The 22,873-nt window shown below is 43.9% G+C and overlaps 1 protein-coding gene across 3 annotated transcripts in view; it reads right to left on the bottom strand.

Moving 5' to 3' along the window:
- Positions 1 to 22,873, bottom strand: part of erbin (erbb2 interacting protein) — a 55,426-nt gene that overhangs the window by 8,461 nt on the left and 24,092 nt on the right. For 2 of the 3 annotated variants that reach the window (XM_083670899.1, XM_083670897.1), the window contains exons 4-21: positions 22,257 to 22,374; positions 20,663 to 20,741; positions 20,059 to 20,148; positions 19,095 to 19,151; positions 16,104 to 16,167; positions 15,669 to 15,743; positions 14,437 to 14,581; positions 13,702 to 13,774; positions 10,366 to 10,495; positions 9,858 to 9,973; positions 8,711 to 8,780; positions 5,969 to 6,068; positions 4,777 to 4,898; positions 4,030 to 4,203; positions 3,413 to 3,601; positions 3,145 to 3,262; positions 2,674 to 2,857; positions 1,059 to 2,550 (exon numbers count right to left, since the gene is read on the bottom strand). In XM_083670899.1, coding sequence (XP_083527025.1) covers positions 1,059 to 2,550; positions 2,674 to 2,857; positions 3,145 to 3,262; positions 3,413 to 3,601; positions 4,030 to 4,203; positions 4,777 to 4,898; positions 5,969 to 6,068; positions 8,711 to 8,780; positions 9,858 to 9,973; positions 10,366 to 10,495; positions 13,702 to 13,774; positions 14,437 to 14,581; positions 15,669 to 15,743; positions 16,104 to 16,167; positions 19,095 to 19,151; positions 20,059 to 20,148; positions 20,663 to 20,741; positions 22,257 to 22,374 — 3,396 coding nt within the window. The remainder of the gene's footprint in view (positions 1 to 1,058; positions 2,551 to 2,673; positions 2,858 to 3,144; positions 3,263 to 3,412; positions 3,602 to 4,029; positions 4,204 to 4,776; positions 4,899 to 5,968; positions 6,069 to 8,710; positions 8,781 to 9,857; positions 9,974 to 10,365; positions 10,496 to 13,701; positions 13,775 to 14,436; positions 14,582 to 15,668; positions 15,744 to 16,103; positions 16,168 to 19,094; positions 19,152 to 20,058; positions 20,149 to 20,662; positions 20,742 to 22,256; positions 22,375 to 22,873) is intronic. The other variant, XM_083670898.1, reaches the window with a different exon arrangement.

Raw genomic sequence — 22,873 nt, forward strand, 5'->3', positions numbered from 1 at the left:
GGAACAACTACAGGCCCCCCAGAGCCCAGCTGCCCTAATACCTGGGGAACAACTACAGGCCCCCCAGAGCCCAGCTGCCCTAATACCTGGGGAACAACTACAGGCCCCCCAGAGCCCAGCTGCCCTAATACCTGGGGAACAACTACAGGCCCCCCAGAGCCCAGCTGCCCTAATACCTGGGGAACAACTACAGGCCCCCCAGAGCCCAGCTGCCCTAATACCTGGGGAACAACTACAGGCCCCCCAGAGCCCAGCTGCCCTAACACCTGGGGAACAACTACAGGACACCACCCAGACTCCAGTCTCACCATGCGGGACCATCCCAATAGTTTACAGTGGCTTCCCCTCCCATCACACATCTCATCATCTGCTACCTAGGCTCTCCACTTTAAAACCACATCCAGATATAAACGGTAGAGATGAGACACTACAATATATGAATGTGGTTAAAACATATCCAACTTTCCATTATCTTTATTACATTTTGTTTTTAAAATGTTTTTTTTTTTTTTTTTTTTTTAGTGAGGCAGTCCCACTCTTACATTTGTCTTTATTGGACAGAGAGAGTGGAGAGAGACAAGAGAGGGCATGTCACCAGGCATGCCGACACGGCCATACAGCTTCCCATTATCACACCATCTTCAGGTGAGCAAATGTGTGCCAGAGAGGTTTGAAACTGAAAGACTCAACAAGCCGTTACTGAGTTAACCGTTACTGAGTTAACACACTGGCTGGCCAAGAGACGGTGTGAGAAGAGAAACCTGGCTCCTGAGGTCTATTGAGAGATGTCATCCAGTTTAAGTGAATCCAAAGGTACGAACTACACTATGGGCTAATAAATTATTATTTTGTTAAGCATAACATATTCCCAATTAAAATGGTTAATTAGCTATTAACCTGGAATATACAGATTCACTTTCAAATGACAACTGATGACAAATTATCAAATCATCTGGTCAATATGGTCACTGAGTATACATATAGTAGTCCAAGTATGTTGTAACTAACCAACATTCAAACAAAATCTAGTGTGTTTAACCAAGCTTCTGAAACTTTACCTTCTCCATCTTCTTAGCCTCGATGTGGCGCATCACCTGGTCCCTCCAGTCAGGGGGAACCCTTCCTCCTCCCCCAGGCCCGTCCAAGAGCGAGTGCTCCGACTTGACCCTGGCGTTGGGCCTCTTGCTGGGGCTCATATGCTGGTAGTTGAAGTCGCTGACAGACATGGTTCTCTCAGGCAGCTCATGGGGCTGTGGCCTGGCGCTGTGTGGCCTAGGAGCACTGGGTCCGTCGATGCTGTAAGTGCGAGCTGAGAGGGGCCTCTGCATGGCCTGACTCATGGCCAGCGGGCCCCTGCCCAGGGTGTGGATGTCTCTGTATGTCATGTATTCCCCCTCAGCCACCTGCATGCGCCTGGGGTCCCCCATAGAGGCTGTGGATGAGCTGCTGCTCTGTCTCTGCAGGGTGCTGCTCCTCTGCTGGCCACCAGGGGGCAGATGTCTCTCCTTACCCCACATGTCACCAAGTGGCTTGGGCCCTGGAGGCCCCCTCTGCTGGGACTGAAGGGGATAGGGGGGCGCCTGGTTGCGGTTGGAGTAATTGGTGTTGGCTAGAGAGTGCTGGGGTGGAGGGAGGTAGCTCTGGTGGTCTGGGGGGACGGGTGTCCTCTGGGTCCAGAGGCCATCTTTAGGCATGGCGCTGCTGGTGTACTGGACGTTGTACTGGGGAGGAGGCATCCCCATAGCCATGCTGGATGAGATGGGGTACCTGCTGGTGCTTGTGGGGGGTTTGGAGGAGCTAGAGAGCAGGTCTGAGGAAGAGGCTGAGGAGCCGGGGTAGATCTGTAGCGGCTGGTCGTTGAGCAGGGAGGCTGATTTGCTCCGTACAATGCTCTGGCCCTGAGCCCCTGGTCCTGCTCCAGCCATCCTGCCTACTGCCCCACTCTCATAGGAGCCTCCATCACCCTCCATGGAGTACAGCTTCATCCCTCCTGCCTCCATGTTGGTGATGCTCTGGGATTTCACTACAGGTGGAGGAGGGCATCTCTTCTCTGGGGACAGTTCCTCCGTGCTGCGAGAGAGAGACATGTCGCTGCTGGCCGTCACACCTGTCGTATCCACCCTCATCGGCGACACTGCCAGGCCCCCACTCCCCCGCCCGTTGAAGTGATCACCACCCTGTGGGTTGCCATTTTCAAAATGGTCCATGTTGTCAATGTTGAACACAGGCTTGTTATAGTCCTCTTTTGCGGTTGAACCGTTCTTGGTCTTGTCCAAGTCGTCGAATTGGACCATGTTGTCCGGTGGGAGCTTGGCCACATTCATGTTGATCTGGTCCCACTTGGTGTAGGCCTCACCCATGCCGTTATTGATGCCTTTCTCTATGAAAGCCAGCCTCTCCTCCATACAGAGGTCGTAGTCGCCCATCTTCTCTGGTTTCGACTCGTAGCCCTGCTGGGTCTTCAGGAGGGCCTGCAGGGACGTGTCTGACCCATTACCATTCTGGAGGAGAGGAGTCTCCTTCCGCTGGTTCATATTCTCATCCTCTTGCCTGAAAATATGAAGCACAAGTCATATGTAGCTTCTTAATTGGTTTTGAGGGCATACAGAGAACAAGAACTCAAACAAAACAGAAACTCAAGGTATGAGTAAACTTTGAGGAAAAGAATGGTACCTGCTCTTGGGAAGGAAGGGCATCTTGGCCTCTCTCTCAGGGGTGCAGAGGGAGTTGTCTTGGCTGCTGTCTGTGGTCAGAGACACAGAGTCTGACATTCGCGACGGTGACGAACAGTTACTGTTGTTCTGATTGCTGTTGGCCACTGTTTCATCCAGCAACGAGTCTGCATCTTTACAGTCATCTGGCAATCAAAGACAGGGGAAACTCCATCAGTTATTCCCCAATCACTGGATTTTGACAGGTTTTGGGCTCAACTCTTACATTGCTTAAAAAAAAAAAAATATATATATATATATATATATATATTATATATATATATATATATATATATATCTCGGGATGTTTCTTAGATTACAGTTTCAAGAACACCACCAATTGTCCATATCCACAATAAGGACAGTATTTTCAATATATGTGAATACCCACACACTTGTTACTGTACATCTTAATTTGGGCTGCATAAGGTACCTTTTTTGTCCTTACTTAGGGCCACCACTTTGGGCTGGTTAATGGAGATCTCGATCAATGGGGGTCTCATCTCGGCTATCTTCATCTCCTCCTCCTCAGATGACAGCTCCTCAGAGTCCTACAGAGAGAGGCAGAGAGAGAGAGAGAGAGAGAGAGAGAGAGAGAGAGAGAGGGGGGGACGGCAGTTAGGTGCATGTACGTTTGAATAATATTGCATTTTGCTGTCCTTTTGGTTGTTTCGTATTCTGTTCCATTGTATACACCGTACCTCAAGCGTGTCTTCGTGGCTAACCATGGTCCTCATGTTGTCTGAGCTCACGAGTGGGGCTCTCTGGGAGCTGTAGGACTCTGAGGTATCTCTTGATTCAGGTGCGGTGGAGTTCTGGACACAGGTGTTGGCAGGTGCATTGGGATCCATCTCCACTGCCTTGCCATTAGCACAGGGGCCCTCTATCACCTGATCAAAACACACCCCAGACGGCAGGTTATATAAACAAGTAAATATTGGGTATTCATTATATAAATTACCATTTTACCCATGTAGGCTAACAACGAAGTAAATACCAGCTTAATTGTATAGTAATTTAGTGTACCGATTCATTACTGTACATATATCATCTGAACAAATACTAATTTCAGTCATAATTTCAGACTGTGCTCTTCTACCATTTGTTATTACAATGTGGTCTTTATCAGATTGCATGAAAAATATGTGCAAATCAATACAATGATGTGGAGCTGTCTTCAGCTAGTCAACTGATACGCTGTCTCTAAGTCACTTGTGTTATCTAAGGAAAACAGAAGCGGTGCAGACAGTAGACAGTCTGGAGAATCCCTCTCTCAGTAAGAGAGCGTCTGTCTGTATTTATAGACAACAGTATCAACCTTGACTCCCACGTCCTGCACTCCCACGTGGTTCCGCTCGTTAGGCCTGGCATCCCTTCCCGACTCGTCGCCCGACTCGTCCTCCTTCAACCGGTGGGCGACTGACTGGGCCGTCTTCACCATGTTCTTCAGCTCGTCTGGGTACGGCGTCGGGTAGCGCTTCAGGTTGCCCTCCTGGAGGCAAAAAAAAAAAATAACACACACACACCCGCCACAATCAAAAAGAGCAATCTCAGGAGTGGTGACACAAACACTCAGTCAGAGACAGCTTGAGAGGCGGTGTGCCTTTCCTGGCAAGCTCACTCTGCAAGTCCGCCCTCTCCTCTCCTGCCGCCAGACGACATATTGTGCCAGTGGGGCATGTCAGACAGCACAATTGGCGGAAAAAGAATGATTCAGAATATGCTCATGATGAGCTTCAGGCAGCTTCCATTTCAGACAGCAGACTGTTTTAATGGACATTCCATAGAGACTCAGGTGCAGGCAATGACATGCAGACACATCCCTCTTAAAACCAAAGGAAAGGTCAATCTGATTCAGGCAATGGAGCTGTAGCTAGGAGGTAGGAGCCATCTGATACAGTAGGTGACTCTTTTTTTATTTTTTTTAAATGACTTAAACAGTTGTGACAGTCGTCAGACACCAACTCTATACTCTCACCAACTGAACATTTTTCATCTACTTTCATTTGCCCTCATTAGCATATAGTGTCACCCTTTAGAGTTGTGTGTTTTGTGTCGTACTGACCCGCGGAGGCGTCTCCCTCTCATCCTTGTCCTCATCACATTCAAAGGCCACCTGAGCCCGCTGCTTACGCTGCTCCTCCCAGAGAGAAGGGTTGAAGCTCTCACTGTCAGAGTTGGGGATGTCTGAGGAGTTAAGTAGAAACAAGGACATCTCAGAAATTACACAACATACAAACACAGTAGCAGCTAGCCAAATAATCAACAGATCAATCAACCATTCAATCAATTCATGCCTAGAGAATCATTTCTGCTGTCCAATGTTGGGCTGAGATACATCTTTGAGCCCGTAAATGTCTGTTTGCATGAATCTCACAACAGGATCATATGTATAAAATGAAATAAAAAAAAAAGCTGATAAACATGCCCTGATATAGTGTAATAGATTCGGTTTGAGTGTACTAAGATTAAGAGAGTGTTGAATTCTGTTTGTTTTTGAAAGCTCAATCATGTTCTGCAGCAGTTTCTCTGAACCACTGAGGACCGCTGCGTTCAACGCCAAGATTGTGCTTTTGAGGAGTTTAAAGTTGGGTTGCTAGGAAACAGGTTAAGACTTTTTAATCTCTCCCCCTCCGGAATCCATTTAGTTTCAATTTTGAGATTTGCCTCTGTTCCCGGCAACAATGAGAGCTTGTTTCAACTCAAGTGTTGAAAGCTGAGACATTCCAATTAAAGGGTGCTGATCTTTCAGGTGCCACAATAACAAACTGAAAAAGGCAAAAACAGATTCACATTTCCCCTCAAAGCACCTGTGGCTCTCCAGAGCGTAACATTTGTATGACTATTACAGAAATACTTGATAAAGGCCACTACTAAAGAGCCACTACAAGAGCAGCAGTGGATCCCAATCTCTCTCTAATCCTCCCAGGAGAGGCCAGAGAGAGCTGGAAGACTGGTGTAATAGTATAACCAACCAGGCTACCAGGTGCACAACAAGAGACAATGGTTACTGTTTCAACCTCAACCCCCTTCTTTGATAAGGAGACCATGTTCCCAACACAGTATAGACTCAAGGCACCTTCCAGGTTACCTTCAATCAAGTTTACTACAGTAGTCTACAGCCAAGTTCTGTGCATTTCTCCTTCCTTGAAGGAACATCAGCCCATATCTACATTGGTGAAAGCAATACAACTACATCCAGATAAAGTGATGTGTTTGAACATACAGTAGTCTAGTAGTATAAACAGACTACTCACAGTCCTCAGTCCTGGTCTGCTGGGGGAACATGTAGTTGGTGAGCACTGTCTTGTGCGTCTCTGGATCCTCCTCCTTCTGGAGAGGGATGAGGGGTTTGGACTGGGGGGACAGAGAGGGACAATTGTAAGACACCACCCTCCCAAGACTGCCACCGACTGTGAGGTAGATCTCACACTAAGGGATCCCTGACATCTCAGTAAAAACATGAGTCGCAGAAAATTGAAAACAGTATTAATAATACTGAAAAGAGGAACACAATTTGTTGACAAGGCACTGCTCGTGAAATAGTTTGCATTTGCATTTCAAATATCCCAATATGTACACATAGGGAGAGAACAAAAAACATTTACACATTCCTTTGTAGTCTCTTTAAAACAGGCACTAAGAGCCACAAGTCTGGCAAACTAGGTGAAGTATTTTGAAACATCCATTTCATTTCAATATACACCAATAGCTTTGGACAGATCTATTGCCAAAATATCAAAGTCTTCTGCTCCTGACAGAGAAATATTACATATCAGGAAGTCCCTGATGATCTGTTCATTCTTTTACATAATTTTGCATTCGGAAAGTATTCAGACCCGTTCACTTTTTCCACATTTTGTTATGTTGCAGCCTTATTCTAAAATGGATTAAATTCATTTTTTCCCCTCATCAATACCCCATAAAGCCAAAACTGTTTTTTTTAGAAATGTTTGCTAATTTATTTAACTGAAATATATTTCCTTAAGTATTCAGACCCTTTACTCAGTACTTTGTTGAAGCACCTTTGGCAGCAATTACAGCCTCAAGTCTTCTTGGGTATGACGCTACAAGCTTGGCACATCTATATTTGGGGATTCAGGCCAAAGAGTTCAATCTTGGTTTTCATCAGACCAGAGAATCTTGTCTCTCATGGTTTGAGATGGTCTGGCAAACTCCAAGCGGGCTGTCATGTGCTTTTTACTGATGAGTGGCTTTCTGGCCACTCTACCATAAAGGCCTGATTGGTGGAGTGCTGCAGAGATGGTTGTCCTTCTGGAAGGTTCTCCCATCTCCACAGAGGAACTGTGGAGCTCTGTCAGAGCGACCATTGGGTTCTTGGTCACCTCCCTGACGATGGCCCTTCTCCCCCTATTGCTCAGTTTGGCTGGGCAGCCAGCTCTAGGAAGAGTTTTGGTGGTTCCAAACTTCTTCCATTTAAGAATGACGGAGGCTACTGTGTTCCTGGGGACCTTTAAAACTGCAGAAATGTTTTTGTACCCTTCCCCAGATCTGTGCCTCAACACAATCCTGTCTCGGAGGTCGACGGACAATTCCTTCGACCTCATGGCCTGGTTTTTGCTCTGACATGCACTGTCAACTGTGGGACCTTATATAGACAGGTGTGTGCCATTCCAAATCATGTCCAATCAATTGAATTTACCACAGGAGGACTCCAATAAAGTCGTAGAAACATCTAAAAAATGATCAATGCAAACAGGATACACCTGAGCTCAATTTCGAGTGTCATAGCAAAGGGTCTGAATACTTATGTAAATGTGATCCGTTTTTTTATTTTTAATAAATTAGCAAACATTTCTAAAAACCTGTTTTCGTTTTGTCATTATGGGATATTGTGTGTAGATAGGAAAAAAATTAATTGAATCCATTTTAGAATAAGGCTGTAACATAGCAAAAATGTGGAAAAAGTGAAGGGGTCTGAATACTTTCCGAATGCACCGTATTTAACAGACTGCTCTGAATGCAGCTGAATGTGAGAGGTCCAGCTTGTGTGTGTGTGTGAGTGTTATTTGTGGTCTGAGAGCACACATTCACAATCAATAAGGAACCCAGCTGGCAGGAGGCAGCCTTCATTCACATTACCACACACGCTCCTAATCACCACACGCTGGTATAGGAGTGGGTGAGGACAGGATTTCACCAATCAATTACACATTGACTCTTGAGATTTCCCTAACAATAGTGGGCTTGACTACTGGATGGTGTGTGTGTGTTAAATGTTTCTAAGGTTATATTTCTAATATTGTAAATTGGGGGAACATCTAAGCTTCTCTTTGCAGCTGTAGGCTTTGGAGAATGGCCAATCGCCACGTGGTACGTTTGGGATAAGATTTGATGAAAGTGTTTTACTGCGTTTAAGATGCGTTTTCCCGGGTTCAACTCCAATGGGATTAGCCAATTTTTGGCTGTCAGTGCAGCGGGTTGCAAAACCAACTTTAGCCAGTTGTTTCTCACCCAAAAATCACCACCAATCCACTATTTCTACAATGAGCACCATTGTGTGAGAGGTCAGTAAGGATAGCAGTGGGTGAAGCAATCAATGGCTCTCTGTCAGCGCTCGCAATTGTTAAGTCATCACAAAAGGCCAGAAATGGCCAAAAATGCAATGGTATTAAAATGTTCTATTACACCGCCTGAGGAGTGGGAAAACATGAAATGGCACTGCCTCCCAGCCTTTTATTAAGAGCTCAGTGGCCACTTGCTACACCCTCCCAGACATTCAATTACACCACCTCCTACTCCCACCATTCTGATGACACTGCAGGGAGACTCCTCTAAAACAGGAGGGTTAGAAACAAACATACCTTGACTTCTCCATATAAATACAATAAACATACATTTTCCTAAACACTATCTTCACTGAGCCAATTGTAAGAAGAAACCTACAGTGATATGCATACACAGTGATGATATACAGTAGAGACTACGGTACAAGGAGCTGGAATTCCTAGAGACAGTGCACAGCGGCATATCCCCACCTGGTTCTCAGACAGCCACATAGCAGTCATCTGGTTCAGCTTGGTAAAGCTGTAGGGAAGATTCCTTAACCTGTAGTAACAAAAAAAGAAAGCATTCAGTCCTGCACAAAGTCCCTGAGGAAGACACACAGAGAATTTAGAACATCTCGAGTAGGTAGGATATGGTGTTGTGTCAACACGTCTTGGAGGCCACTCAGTGGAGAGTGAAAAACGAGTGGTCTGGTAATAAACAGGTCTCTCTTTCCTTCTCTGGAAAAACCTGGGATGGGAACTAAATTACATTGGCTGCTGCTGAGTCACAGCAAAATCTATTTAGTGCTGCTGGCAGAGGACTGTCACTGTGGCCATGAAAAACACCTGGAAATACCCACTCTCAGGATTGAGAATCAACCCACTAAATTCTCCCAGTCCAAACTTAAACTTCAGTATCATTACGTGCCAATTATTAATTTCTTGGGCTTCAGATGGTGTGTGTGCAAGGAGGGGAATGCATGAGACATTCTTTCCCCCATTGTTGACACGGCCAGAGTGTTTTTTCAGGGAGTTATATAATCCACTTTAGTGGAGCAGCTAGATTGCTGTGGTGTTTTCAATAAGCTGGATGGGCATGTTTTACAAGGCTCCATGTGGCAACAGTAGCATGAGATCAACAACAAGGGGAGCAGCTGGGAGGCTGCTGCCATTTTACAACTGTGTGTTTACGGCAATATACGAGGCACAAGTAGTCGCAATACATACTGTCATCAATTTCTGCAGATTAATGTCAGGTAAACATTATGCTCTACAGCATTGGCTTTTGTCAGGGTACCACATGTGGATGTTAAGCAATTTGTATCATAATTACGGAATGTTTCCATTTCTTCTGTCTGTGAACACAGTATGTGCATGTTTGAAGCTTCTCACAGTTTGTGTGTGTGCGTGCGATTCCTCATTCAACTCTAACTAATGTGTAACCTCTCTACAATATGCTACTAAAGATTAATTTGTAAACGCCTCTACACATTTGCAACCCCTGTGTTAATGTGGTTCACACACTCCTGTCTCAGATGAGTTAAGAGTGTGAGATCAGGGTGAGACAGGATTGAGATTCAGGATGAGAGAGTTGCGATAAGGGCTGAGGCAGGGACAAGACTGAAGCAAGACTCACTTGTTGTCGCTGAGGTTGATGACCTTGAGTTTCTGCATCTCTCCCATCTCCTCAGGCAGAGACTCCAGCTTGTTGGAGTGCAGGAACAGCACAGTGGCACTCTTCCAGCTGCCCATCTGTGTGGGGGAGAGACCAGGGGCCAGAGGGGACAGCCATCAGATCAGAACACAGCTGGGTCACTAATATATACAGTACATAGACATACAGGCACAGACACAGGCATGCTAGGGTTCGATTTTCTTAGTCACGATATTACTTTAGAAAATATCACTATATACGATAACAGAATTTATTTCTGAAGTATGGTGGAGATGCAAAAATGACTGAACTGAAGCACAGAGGGTATGGGTGGTGTTGTAAATAGTCTGGTGAAACAAAGACATGTTTTCAGAGATGTGCTTTTCCTTGTAGAAAGCGAGAAACTGCACTTAGTAGTTATGGTTTAAGCACTTTTACAGACTATTGTCAATAAGAGGACACACACGCGCACACACACACACACACACACCTCTGGTGGAAGCTGTGTGAGGAAGTTGTGGTCTGCAGCAAAGGTGCGAATGCTGGCACATTGGCCGACGGAGGATGGAAGAGCCTCAATCTCATTAAAACTGCAGTCCAGCTCATCCAGGGATGTCAGCCTAAAGAAAAAGACAGGGGAAAGGGGAGGTGAAGACTTATTATGGCCTCCTGAACAAGCTTTATGTTTCATTAATTTAAATGGTGTTTTATGAGTAGGGGAGAAAGAGCTTGTTTTATAAATAGCAGAAGTCTGAAAATTACTTTTTTACTGCCTGCCTGGAACAACTGGATGACTGTCAAAAGGACAGCATGCACTATCGCTTTACACAGCAGATCTGTTCAGAGACAGCTGTACAGCCGACAGCAGTACAGTGAAAGTAAAGGAATAATTATCCCTCCTGATTGCATTTTAAAGACATTTCGTGCTGCGGTTTACACTGTGGTGTACACTGTGTGCATATGAGGCCTGCCAAATGAGGGTAGTGAAATTACATGACCATGGCAGGTACATTCACCTACAATAGCTCAGTTTAGCTAAAATGCTCGAATTCACTGACAGCCCATGGCATCTTTGACCCTCTATCCAACCGAGCCTTCGCTCTGACTGACTGTCAGGAGTCCAGTGGAGGCTGTTGGAGGTGTAAATCGGAGGATAGACTCACTGTAATACATGGAACGGAATGAGGAATGGCATCAAGCACGTGTTTGATACCATTCCTCATTCCATTCCATGCATTACAGTGAGCCCATCCGATTTATCCCCAACGGTCTACAACACAGTAGAGGGCACCTCATGGAAAAATGCATTCAGGATTAGTATATCTATATATACTAGTATATATATATATATATATATATAACAGTATATCCAAGACTATTCCCAATCTGTTTCGCATTAGGCTGCTTGAAGTTTGGCTAAAAAAGATGCAAGCTTGCATACGATGAATACATCTAGATTTGCAATCCCAACATTAATCTAAAAAGAAATACAGTGTAGAAATGATTCATGTGGACTTATAAGACCTGGCAGAGAAACTGAAGTTCAGCCAGATGTTCCATTCCTGAAACTCAATAACAGCGAGTGCTGAGGACAGTCACTAAGATACCTGATATCCTCTTAAATGGAGTGACGATACACAAGATCGGGCCTATATTCACGGGCCTCTAGTCAAAACCAAGTCTGACCGGACGCTGCTGGCCAAGGTCAGTTTGATTAATGGTCCTCTTTTATCCAACTGAAAAAAGTGTTTTTTGTGATGTCTTGGTGGGTGGCAGTAAAACATGTTTTATCAACAGTCAAAGTGTGCTGGGGAGGCTCTTAAAAGCTTTATGGGACAAACCTCAAGAACAAGGCGCAGTGCGTAGCAGAGTTAACCCCTGTCAGAGGCCATATGGAAACAGAAGTGAGAGCAACGCAGCTTTCTGTTGAATGAAATGTTAATGCTTGCGAGAAGTTCTGACAAATACAAAGCGAGCTTGACCTGCAGGACAGTAACCACGAGCCCTGGGCTAAAAATAGCTCTTGTGGTAGCTAATAATAATCATCATGTCCATATTCTCTACAGCCACAGACCATTTCAGAGCTCAAACCACAGACACACACGAGCACCGGATAAGAACACAGATCAGAAGGCAACATGTAAATCAAATGAATTAAATAAAAGATTAAATGCATTTAATCAGTATGATTTAGCTAGCTAGAATCCTTGCCAGGGATTAAACCATGGTCCTTGCAATCATATATTCATAATCCAACCTAGGAGTTTGTCCTAATCCCAGACTAGGAAACACATCCTAACATGAGGGATAATTGGCCATGTTTGGAAACAATAACAAAAATTAACCATAAGGGGTAAAAGAATAAGGCGGACAACCAACAGTATGACATACTGTTGACTACACCTAGGTTGCCATTTTGTAATGGGTGGGGACTTTAAAAGATGACTGCAGTTGGCTTGAACGAAGACTGTATGACAAATGTAATCTTGCTGTTGGCCCATATACAGTGCCTTCGGAAAGTATTCAGACCCCTTCACTTTTTCCACATTTTGTTGTGTTTAAGATATTCATTCCAAAATTACATTAACTATTATCCTTGCTTTAAGATTGACTCAATTCAACTTACTGAGTGATTTGTTGATGACATTTTTGCATTTCAGCTCATTTTAAGAGTGTCCTAGCAAAGGGTCTGAATACTTATGTACATGAGGTATTTCTGTATTTAAATTTGAATACATTTACAGAAATTTCTAAAAACCTATTTTCGCTTTGTCATTCTGGGGTATTGTCTGTGGATTGATGGCAAATTATTTTAATTTAATCCATTTTAAATTGAGTCTATAACACAACAAAATGTGGAAAAGGTGACCGTCAACAGCTGGTTTCACCTGTCTATGTATGCAGTCCATCTGTGCTGCTCTAGCAGAATTAACACTGCCTTAATCTGTCATTCAATTGTGTATCAAGAGGTCTTTTGGGTCAGGATAACTGCTGTTCTTTCCGCAAATGGAGGAAGGGGCTTAGATCACTCACCTAAATCACCAGGGATAAAGCCTCAATCACAGACCACAATCTCCTCATCTTTATCATGAATATGCTCTACACGGGACACCAATCAATCCTACATTACAGTATTAACGGGATAAGGATCAATCCATATGACATTCTAAATGATTCTAAACAACTAATATTGTAGCTGGGTCACACTACAGAATTGGAACTTTTGACCGATCCATTCCAAATGAGTTGTATGTGCATAACAGGTCTTGAACCCACTTCGTCTGGATAACAGATGACTCAAAACTAACATTTGTCCACTGAAGCCTCGGGCTTGTTCTCCCCATTCTAAATATAGCCAAAGCCTCTTTAAAAGGAAGTGGATTCACTCTGTCTCCATCATTGCAATGTCTCTTTGGGGTGCTTATTTTCAATAAGGAGACCAAACGCTGTTTTTATGGGGTTTTTTACAGGTCGTCTATGGTAGGGCAGGTCAAGAAGTGTGTAGAAAAATATTTTGCAGTCATTTGATAGTTAAAAGTTGTTGTAATGGCTTAAAAGAGACTTCATTTGGCTCTGTCCTAGTCTCCCACTCTAGTCTTACACAGGTGTTGCTAGGGAGACGACGCGAGAAAGATGCGATCCTAGCAACGCAAACCTAGCAATGACAACTGTCATTAACGCTAATCTATAACTGCGTGGTAATTGGTCAGAAATGTACCCCTGGGACTGGCGACATCTTCCCTGTCTCACAAATATCATCAATAGTAAATCAAGGGGGTGGCATATCTCTAGTATATACAATCTCTGGTAATGCTGAACTACTCACCCTCCGATTGAGTCTGGCAGGTACATGAGCTGGTTCTCATCCACCTTCAGGGCGGTGAGTTTCTTCAGAGAGCCTGTGAGAGAGATGGAGAGAGAGGGGGCACATCAGAGGACAGAACAGCACACCACTGCAGCACAGCACAGGTATTGGAACTCTCATTAGAACTCTCTGTTGGATCACAAAAAGAAGGAATATCCATTACAACAACACATTCGATTATTTCATACCGCCATCAATAGTGTAATTGGTCTACAACTATTGACTGGAGACTAATAGATGGCAGACTGACTTCTGCTGGACATCTTGCTTCATCTTACATCATGGAGGCAGGAAATGTGCACTGCCATCTCTTTCATCAGTGTGAGAGAACTGAATTCATAGACATTCCATAGGAGGCAGGTTGAAATGAGAAGTTATTCCTTTGAAATCTTATAAAATATTAATCAATGCATAGCAAATCCCCCAAGCCTCCATTTAATACAGACGGAAAATAAAACAAAACAGGTCTGCTCCATCTGGGTTCTGGGACTCCACTTCAATAGGCTTCCTCATTAACAAACAATCTAGATGCGTCAATCAGTCTCTAATGAGATTCTATTACTGCCAATGTTCCTTTTTACTTCAGAGCCACATCCAAGCTGTTCACTAGAAACACAGTGAGCAGTGGCTGGGCCAACAAGGGGCAGGGGGCTGAGTCCCCCATCCTTTATCTTGAGGTTACTGTAGGTTCCTCACCTATGGACCCGGGCAGCTGTGTGAGGGCGTTGCTGGAGAGCAGCAGGTCCTGCAGGCTCTCACAGCCACAGATCTGCTCGTCCACCATCTCCAGGTTGTTCTTGGACACGTCCAGGTAGGCCAGTTGCTTTAGTGTCCCCATCATCTGGACAATAACAAGACACACATGATTTACACTCAGCTCTCCACCTCTCCCTCTTGGTTTACATCAGACCCATCCATGTACAAAGATCCACAGACTCTTAACCGGCTGCCATATTAGCAGCAAACTCACCCAATCTACATTTCTATTACCAGAGAGGGACACCAGTTTGACAACAATATACAATCATCTTAACAGTTTTGCAATTCTCTGTTATTCCTAAAAGTAAATCTCAGCGTGCTTCAGAATGTGTTCAGGACCTACAGCAGGTGTTCAGCACTTTAACAAATAAAATATGATTATTTCTTTTAGGCATTTTCAAGATTTCCTTTGCAAGTACTGGTGAGAACTAGGCCAATTGAGGTGTTGAGGATCTTTACTGAAGACAGTAACAAACTGAGGATGGGGGAGGGGAGGGGAGGGGTGAGAGTTTGGGGGGGGTGGCTGAACTGAAATGGTTAAACAAGTCACCAAACACAGAGCCTCAAAGCTGCAATCAGAGTGTGAGTGACACACTAACCCTCGTCATTAATTAATCAAGAGTTGCATGAGCTTGCTCTCGGGGGCCCACTGTAAGAGGCTTAATCAACCCCCTCATAACCACCACGCAAATTGAATTCCACAAAAGTAGAACATCCTTCACACCTTATATGGGTGTAAAAAGACAAAACATTGCTCATTGCTTAGCACTGACTCTTCAGTGGGTGGTTTCTTAAGTGTTGTGATGCAATATTAGGGTTCACTGGCGCATTGAAAATTCTGTTTCAATGTCACAATTTCCAGTCACTGTTTTCTGCAATTTTTTAATATGTGTTGCAGGCAGTAATCCTAATCTTTACAGGAGGCCAGACTGTGATTACTATTTGTGCTGTTAGAATACTGGCAAACTAATGCTTTAATTGTGACCCATTTACAAACAAGCTGGCCATTTCATTTTGTTAGCCTAAACAAAGGCAGTGCTTCTGTCTTCATGCATTGCTGTCTATCTGGGCAACGGCTTCACCACAACAGGTAAAATACGACAACAGTATGAAAGCTGAGGTACAGAACATAAAGACTGTGCTCTTGAAGGAGTGAATGGCACTCATACCCCCGGCAGGAACGTCAGTCTGTTTCCATCCATCCACAGCTCTTTGATTCCAGTGAGCTGCTCCAGGACCTCAGGCTGGAAATAGTGAGAGAGGGGGAAAAAAGACCATAAAGAGCTCAATTGTTAACTGTTCATAAATCATCACCATGGCTAAAATATGTTTCTCTAAAACCCTGTGATTACAAAGGAAATTATCAGAATTCTGGAGAGCTTCAGTTGGGTATTACAAGGAGTGTCATGAACAGACGGTGCCTCCAATCAGCACAGATAACAAACTGTAATTAAACCACAAGCATCGCTGGAGCATAAAAGGGATGTGTGCTCTTTAGGAATTAGAGGCTCTTTTCTTTCCAGATCAGTGACAATGATGGAGATGAGGGGATGACAGTGTGAAAAAATATAGAGGTGCAGTTGAGAGCAGAGACAGACACTCACCACTTCAGTGAACTCGTTACTCCCCAGGTCCAACCTCTCCAGCTGTGTGAGCTTGTGCATGCTTCTGCAGAGAGAGAGAGAGAGAGAGAGAGAGAGTTGAGATGCATTCAGAAGATGAATCAGAAACATGCAAACATCCATTGAAATAATTTATAATGAGCTCAATAAGTCACCAGTATTATCAGCCATGTCTGTGTGATGTGTATTGTACAATACAGTAGGCCACCACAAGCTATCACTAGTGTTTAATAATAGGTGTTTCTTTAAAGACAGAGAACTTATGTGGCATGTCACCCAGGGGTCCTATTAAAAGAGGCTACAGTACCGGCTTCCCCTCTCACCCATTTAGCATATTTCATCACAGGAAGAAGGACCACAACATTTCACACAGATACTCAGAACTTTATGTTACACCGGGGACAAATTAATAGTTTAACACACTACACAGGCCAAAGACATTTGTTAAGATAATGGAGGGATGTGCCTTCTCATTGCCAATCTTAGTGTAAAACTTTCCTCTATTTTCAGGTCAGGTTTTCACAGCGTTAGCCAACTCACGTGTACAATGGAACCTCACAACACCCATCCTATTCATCAACACCAGTAGCAGATTTCTGAGATAGGCCGGAAACTATTTTGCTCACCATCTCAGCGGTAGTATTTATTACAAAAACACCACCTTTAGAACATTACACATAAAGGCAATGACATGTTCTGAAGCTCATTTAATATATTACATTGAAAAAAATAGTCCAAAAACATTACTATAAAACTCATTGGATTCCTCTCTGATGGCATCTATGTAGCATACAGTGATGAGGCATCATTGACCTTTCCTCCAAACATTAGATCCCTTTAATGCACTCACACATGCGCACACACCACACACACACACACACACACACACACACACACACACACACACACACACAACACCGCGCCAGGGGACTGAGCATAATACAGTGCATTAGTCCCCGTCACACTCTGGCCCTTCTGCAAGTGTCCTTGCACAAGTGCACACTGCTGTGAGGTACTCCTACAGATCCTTGGGTCAGTCTTCCATTTGTGGGATCAGCAGTTACATGACCAATTGCAACCCCAACTGCATATCGTATACAGGTAATAGGAATGAACTGGAGGAGAGGTTGATGCTACTCTGCAATAATACTACAGTACTGTACATAGTAAATACAAATTACATTAGTAATACAAAGTAAAACAAAGAAAAACAATGAACTCTATACATGAAGCAGAACATGAGCTTGATATACTAGGATAAATAAAAGTGAAATAGTGAGGGGCTAGGTTCTGTTTAGAAACATATCAAATTATTCTGTCGCAGTAGGGATGAACTTTTAGTCCTGAAAACATGGGTCAAATTCAGAGCTAGAGTAGACAGTAGAGTTTCTCCCCTGTGAGGCTGTTTTTTCTTCTGCACTCCTTAAAACATCACAGTGCAAAGCATACCATACATTTCAATCTATACAACCAAGATACAGTACTCCATGTTGTTTCTCTAGAAAATACAATATGACATAAAAAAACAAAACACTAGGCCTGTTTTTGGACTTTGATACCATGCTGAGCATCAGGCAGCTTTGTCACATTCCTGCCTTGAGATTGGCAAGAACACCATGGAGCGACACGTGAGCAGCCAGCTCAAATGTAAGCATGTGCTCTGCAGGCCCATTTCAGTTTGTGGTTTTGTTCCAGCATGCCAGGGAAAGATCTATCAGCGGTAGAGTGAGCTAGAATTGAGGGAAGAACTGAAGGTTTCTTCAAGATAATATTGTGATGACAAAATAATATTTGATTCAATTCAGGGTTAGCCTATTCACCAAAGCGATTTATAGAACCCCAGTATGTTCAATGGGGTAGAAAGGATACTAGTCCATTGTCATCATTAAGACTTTTGGGTTTTAAATTGTTGAGGGTATGTATCCAGTAGGATTCTATTGGAGAAGCTTTTTGTCTATGTTACCTCCTGTCATGAAAAGGGAGACTTTCTCAATCCCCTGAAAAAGCAGAGAGGATATAGGGTGATCATGCTCAATGAAGTGGGCTGACAGGGTAATTCGCTTCTTGCGCTCGCGTTTTCCGATATGAAGCCGGGTCGTTTTACCGACATCCTGGCGATGGGGCTGGGTGGAGGAGATGGCGAGACAGAGACAGAACTTGTCCATGTTCTCACAAAACCACGACACTCACAATGCTGTAGGCTCCTTTGTTGGGGGAGTGGTCTGGCTTTGATGCAGGGGTAAAAGGTGAAAGAGGCAACTTAATTGGGCTAGTACCTGCGAGCACAGGCCAATATTGGCCGCAGGTGGGGCACTGTGAGCATAAACGGTTCTGCATATGTCTGAGGCATCCAGTCTTGTCCTTATTGGAATGAAATAAATCCCTGCCTTCCAACCCCTCTCTTTTAACTTTTTATTTACATCCATGAAATGCCTGTCTCTCTCTCTCTGGCATCAATCCTGGCCATTAGTCCTTCCCTTCGTCTCCTCCAGCCCCCAACAGGTCTGGCTGCTGTGACATAAACACAGCTTGAGAGTCTGTTCTGCTACAAGTGCAACAGACTCAAATGCACCAGTTGGGCAGGCATCAATCAGACAGAGAGAAAGAGAGATAGGAGAGAGAGAGGGAGAGAGAGAGAGAGAGACGCACAGAGAGACAGAGAGAGAGAGATAGAGAGAGAGAGAGGAAGAGAGACGGAGAGAGAGAGAGAGAGAGAGAGAGAGAGAGGGCTGCATCCTCTCAAATGGTAATAACACTCATCGCAGTCTGAGTACTGGATTATAAAACCTGCCACAGCATGCTGACAAGGTAGCCCTTATATAACTCTGTGGAATTCAGTGCCACAGTGAGAGAAAGAGAGATGAGATGGGGCTGGGTGGGGGAAATGGCAACAGAGAGAGAGAGAGAGAGAGAGAGACCGAGAAGCACGTCATGTTCTCTCACAAAACCAACCAAGTGAAAGAGGCAACTTACTTTGGCAACATCTTTAGCTGGTTCTCTCTAAGCTCCAAGATCTGCAGTTTAGTTAACCTGAGGGAGAGAAAGGGAGAGATGTCAAGGACCCACTAGTCATTTTAGTTAACCTGAGGGAGAGAAAGGGAGAGATGTCAAGGACCCACTAGTCATTTTAGTTAACCTGAGGGAGAGAAAGGGAGAGATGTCAAGGACCCACTAGTCATTTTAGTTAACCTGAGGGAGAGAAAGGGAGAGATGTCAAGGACCCACTAGTCATTTCGGATGCTCAAAAGTGAAATATGGTGGCGAGCCTTCAGTAACCTCAATAGCTACGTTTTAGTGAGGAAACAAAATACATTTCCAAGCGTTAGGCCTGTGCCTTGTTACAATTCTAAAATCCAGATATGTTTATAGTTGTTTCCTTCAAAACAACTATTGCTAATTTGAAAAAAGGAGGTCAGCCATAAAGAAAAATGTAGTTTCCTCCCCCAGTGTACTTAATAACGTACCTTGTCGCGTGGTATGCTGTATATATAGTATGAGGCTATCTCTGCTGGCATGACTTTTACCAAGAGAGATGAGTCACATGATAAAAGGCTTCTCTACAGAGACCGTGTGGGAGCTGCGACTGATCTAATCTTGCACTTCACACTGTATTTACACGCGCACCCACGGTCTCTTGATTTCTGGCAAAAGCTCCTGCCTCTGAAGATGAATTATGGGCATCATGGATTCATTCCTACAATTTCAGCATCTCAGTAAAGACAGCATGCTGTCCCCAGAGAAGAAAACACTAGCGCCACCTACTGAGCCTCAACACACAATCAGCTTTCCCTCACCTAGTCCATCCCTTAACCATTGGGAGAAAAATGCAAATCGGACTAAAAAAAATCTGCATTACAGGCAGCTTCGGTAGGTGACTGAAGGAATTGATCACCCTCACACCATTTACACATAACATATAGCGTGTTTGCTAGCTGACCTGCCGAAGCTGGCAGGTAGGAACTCCAGGAAGGCGTCATTCAGGTAGAGCTGGGTCAGACTCAGCAGCTGGGTAAAGCCCTCTGGGAGCCTGGAGACGGATAGAAGAACAGTGGTGACATCATTAACACCGTAAACACATCTACACATATCCAAACATGGCAGAGGATGTGTTATAACTTTTTATGCAAACATTATTTTGTTTAAGACTGTTTGCCCTGGGGACAATTAAGTTTCTGTTTTCTTCTCTTACTGAGCAGACATTCACTGTATGTCATTGCTGTTTGCTGTTCCTAAGCATGATCTTTATTTAGGAGCTGTGTTTTGTTTGAGTGTTTACTCAAAGATGAAAGTAATATCCCTAGCTCAAAAAGATATCATGCAGGAGAGCTGTGTATATGCATTTTCTTTTCATAATCAACATTGTATTCACTGACCAAAGAGGCAAGCGATATAAACACCGGACATTGCCCTTTAATGAACTGGGCAGTATTGTCACTGGACACAATGGGAACTTAGCTCATAAAAAAAACTAAAATGTCGTAGAGCAAGAGTATCATGTATAGGTAAGATATTGGATTTTACATGACGAAGACAAAACTTACTTGGAAATGGGATTCACGCTTGCTTCAACAATAGCCAGGACTTTGCAGTTTTTTATATTTTCTGGAAACTCCTGAATACCTAGAGCATTAAATAAAACAGATGTTTAGTGCATCAGCAACAATGCATTCAATCATTTACATGTACATGGAAATACCTGGAAATGGTGACCTATTAAGTCACTGTTTCATTTGGTGTTTTAAATTACTAAATGTTTTACTGTTGGATAAGGGATTTACAAAAGGAAAGTAAATGATCAGAGAGCAACGCTGCCTGTCTTTTTCCCTCCTCAAGCCAGGCGGCTGCGTGAAAGTGAAAGCCAGGCCTCTGTGAATCGTCTGGTGGTCGGGTGCATTAGAGTTCCTCTGCACCTTTCCTCTCTAAACAACCACAGAGCTGAGTGCTTGAGGTGACGCATTATCAGAGAAAACCTCGTCTAAACCTTGACGGTGTCTGCGAGTCTCACCAAAACATCCGTAGTAGGAAAACTTAAAAAGGGGGGGGGGGGGGGGGGGTAGAGTCTCAAGGTTTATTTCCACCCACTTTGTTTTGTGTTCACAACACTTACCACAGAGTACTTTGTGAAGGAGGATAAGCTTCTATCAAAGTAAACATGTGTGGCCCCAAGTCACTGAAACTCCACAACCTTCCCAACTGTTGTTTGATTAGTTTGCCCCAGACTCCTTTATGTACAAGAATGACAAACCAAGTGAAGATCAACAAACGATACGGTATCGCCTCGACCAGACCAAAGTTCAGATGTCTTGTCTTTGCTAGTTCAGTGTAACTCAGTGCGGTGGTGCATTTCAACAGAAAATTGCGCCTGTCTAACAGTCAGCTGTACTGACGCTGGACTCTGATCCTTCCCAGGGAACAGCTTGTTCTGACTCCTTCAGAGGAAATATAATAACTGTCGTAAAGGCAGTGTTTCAAAGCAGCACAATTTGAAGGGACCTGAACTTCATATCATTTTCATATCAATTCCCTCCACTCCCCAAAACTAAGAGTCACTCTATAGTAAATGCCTGGCTGCATTAAACTTGCCTGGAGAATCAGGCACTGCTACTGCTAGCTATAGCGTACACTGTAGGTTGTCTGTCTAGATAACTGCAAGCCCTGACCTATGTGGTTCCATTCTCTATTACGCAAGGTCTCTCAGCAGTGCAATCTACAGTTGTAAGTTGTGATGAGAGTTTCAGAGTTTCTTTTTGTTTTAAACCATCCTAGCCTGAGATTGGAGAGTTGATTATGTAACTTAGGCATGGGCACATGTAATCTAATAAAGCACTACTTTAATGTTTCAATAATTGTCTTTGACAACAGAGAGGCAATTACGGAGATGAACTTAACAGTCCACTGCACACTCACAGAGTCCTAAAACCATTCTGAGCCGTTTGTGAATCAAACTGCAAATGGTTTCAAATCCGCTTATAGTGAGCAGCTCTCTAATCAAGACAGTGAAAAACGATGAAGAGTTGGTTACAGTCAACTTCCACAATATTGCAGAGAAACGTATTACAAACGTATTACTCTGAGAATCACCATTCTGAACAAGAGACATGGTAATAAGTGAGGAGGAGGGGTAATTCTGCTTACTGTTCTTGCTGACATCAAGCTCCTTGAGATTGATGAGGTTCGCGATAGCCGCGGGCAACACCGTGAGGTCATTATCTGGCAGGCTCAGTCGGTGGAGCAACTGGCAGTTGAACAGTTGCTATGGCGAGAGATGGAGAGAGACGAGGGAGAACACAAGTTAATTGACTGTAACAGCGTTGCTCAGAATCAAGTTTGTAAACTGAGCACAGTTCATTCACAGCCAAACATCAGGTCTCGTCATCAGCTGGTAGTGATTCATACGCACACTTATTATTGCATAATTATACACTGACTGAAGGGAAAGCAACAGACTTTCTTGTGGGTTTGCTGTTTTCATCCTGCGGGACGCGCTCCTTAGGTAAACATTACAGTCTTCCCCTGATAACCAATGAGTCAATGTTGCGAGCAGGGAAGATGGGCCAAAATGAAATCAGAGGCGCAACTTGATCAAGACCTACTGCAACTTCATCCTCATGAACTGCAAGAAGGCAGATTTAATTATGCTCCTCTACTGAATGCCGTTGTTGCATGTGAGTGCAGTGCACTCATGTACTTCATTAAATGTGTTTCACTAAAGCGAGCACTCTATGGGCACACTTGGGAAGATATTTGTATAT

The sequence above is a fragment of the Argentina silus genome, assembly GCF_951799395.1.
Source record: "Argentina silus genome assembly, chromosome: 5".
In the NCBI taxonomy this organism is placed as follows: domain Eukaryota; kingdom Metazoa; phylum Chordata; class Actinopteri; order Argentiniformes; family Argentinidae; genus Argentina; species Argentina silus.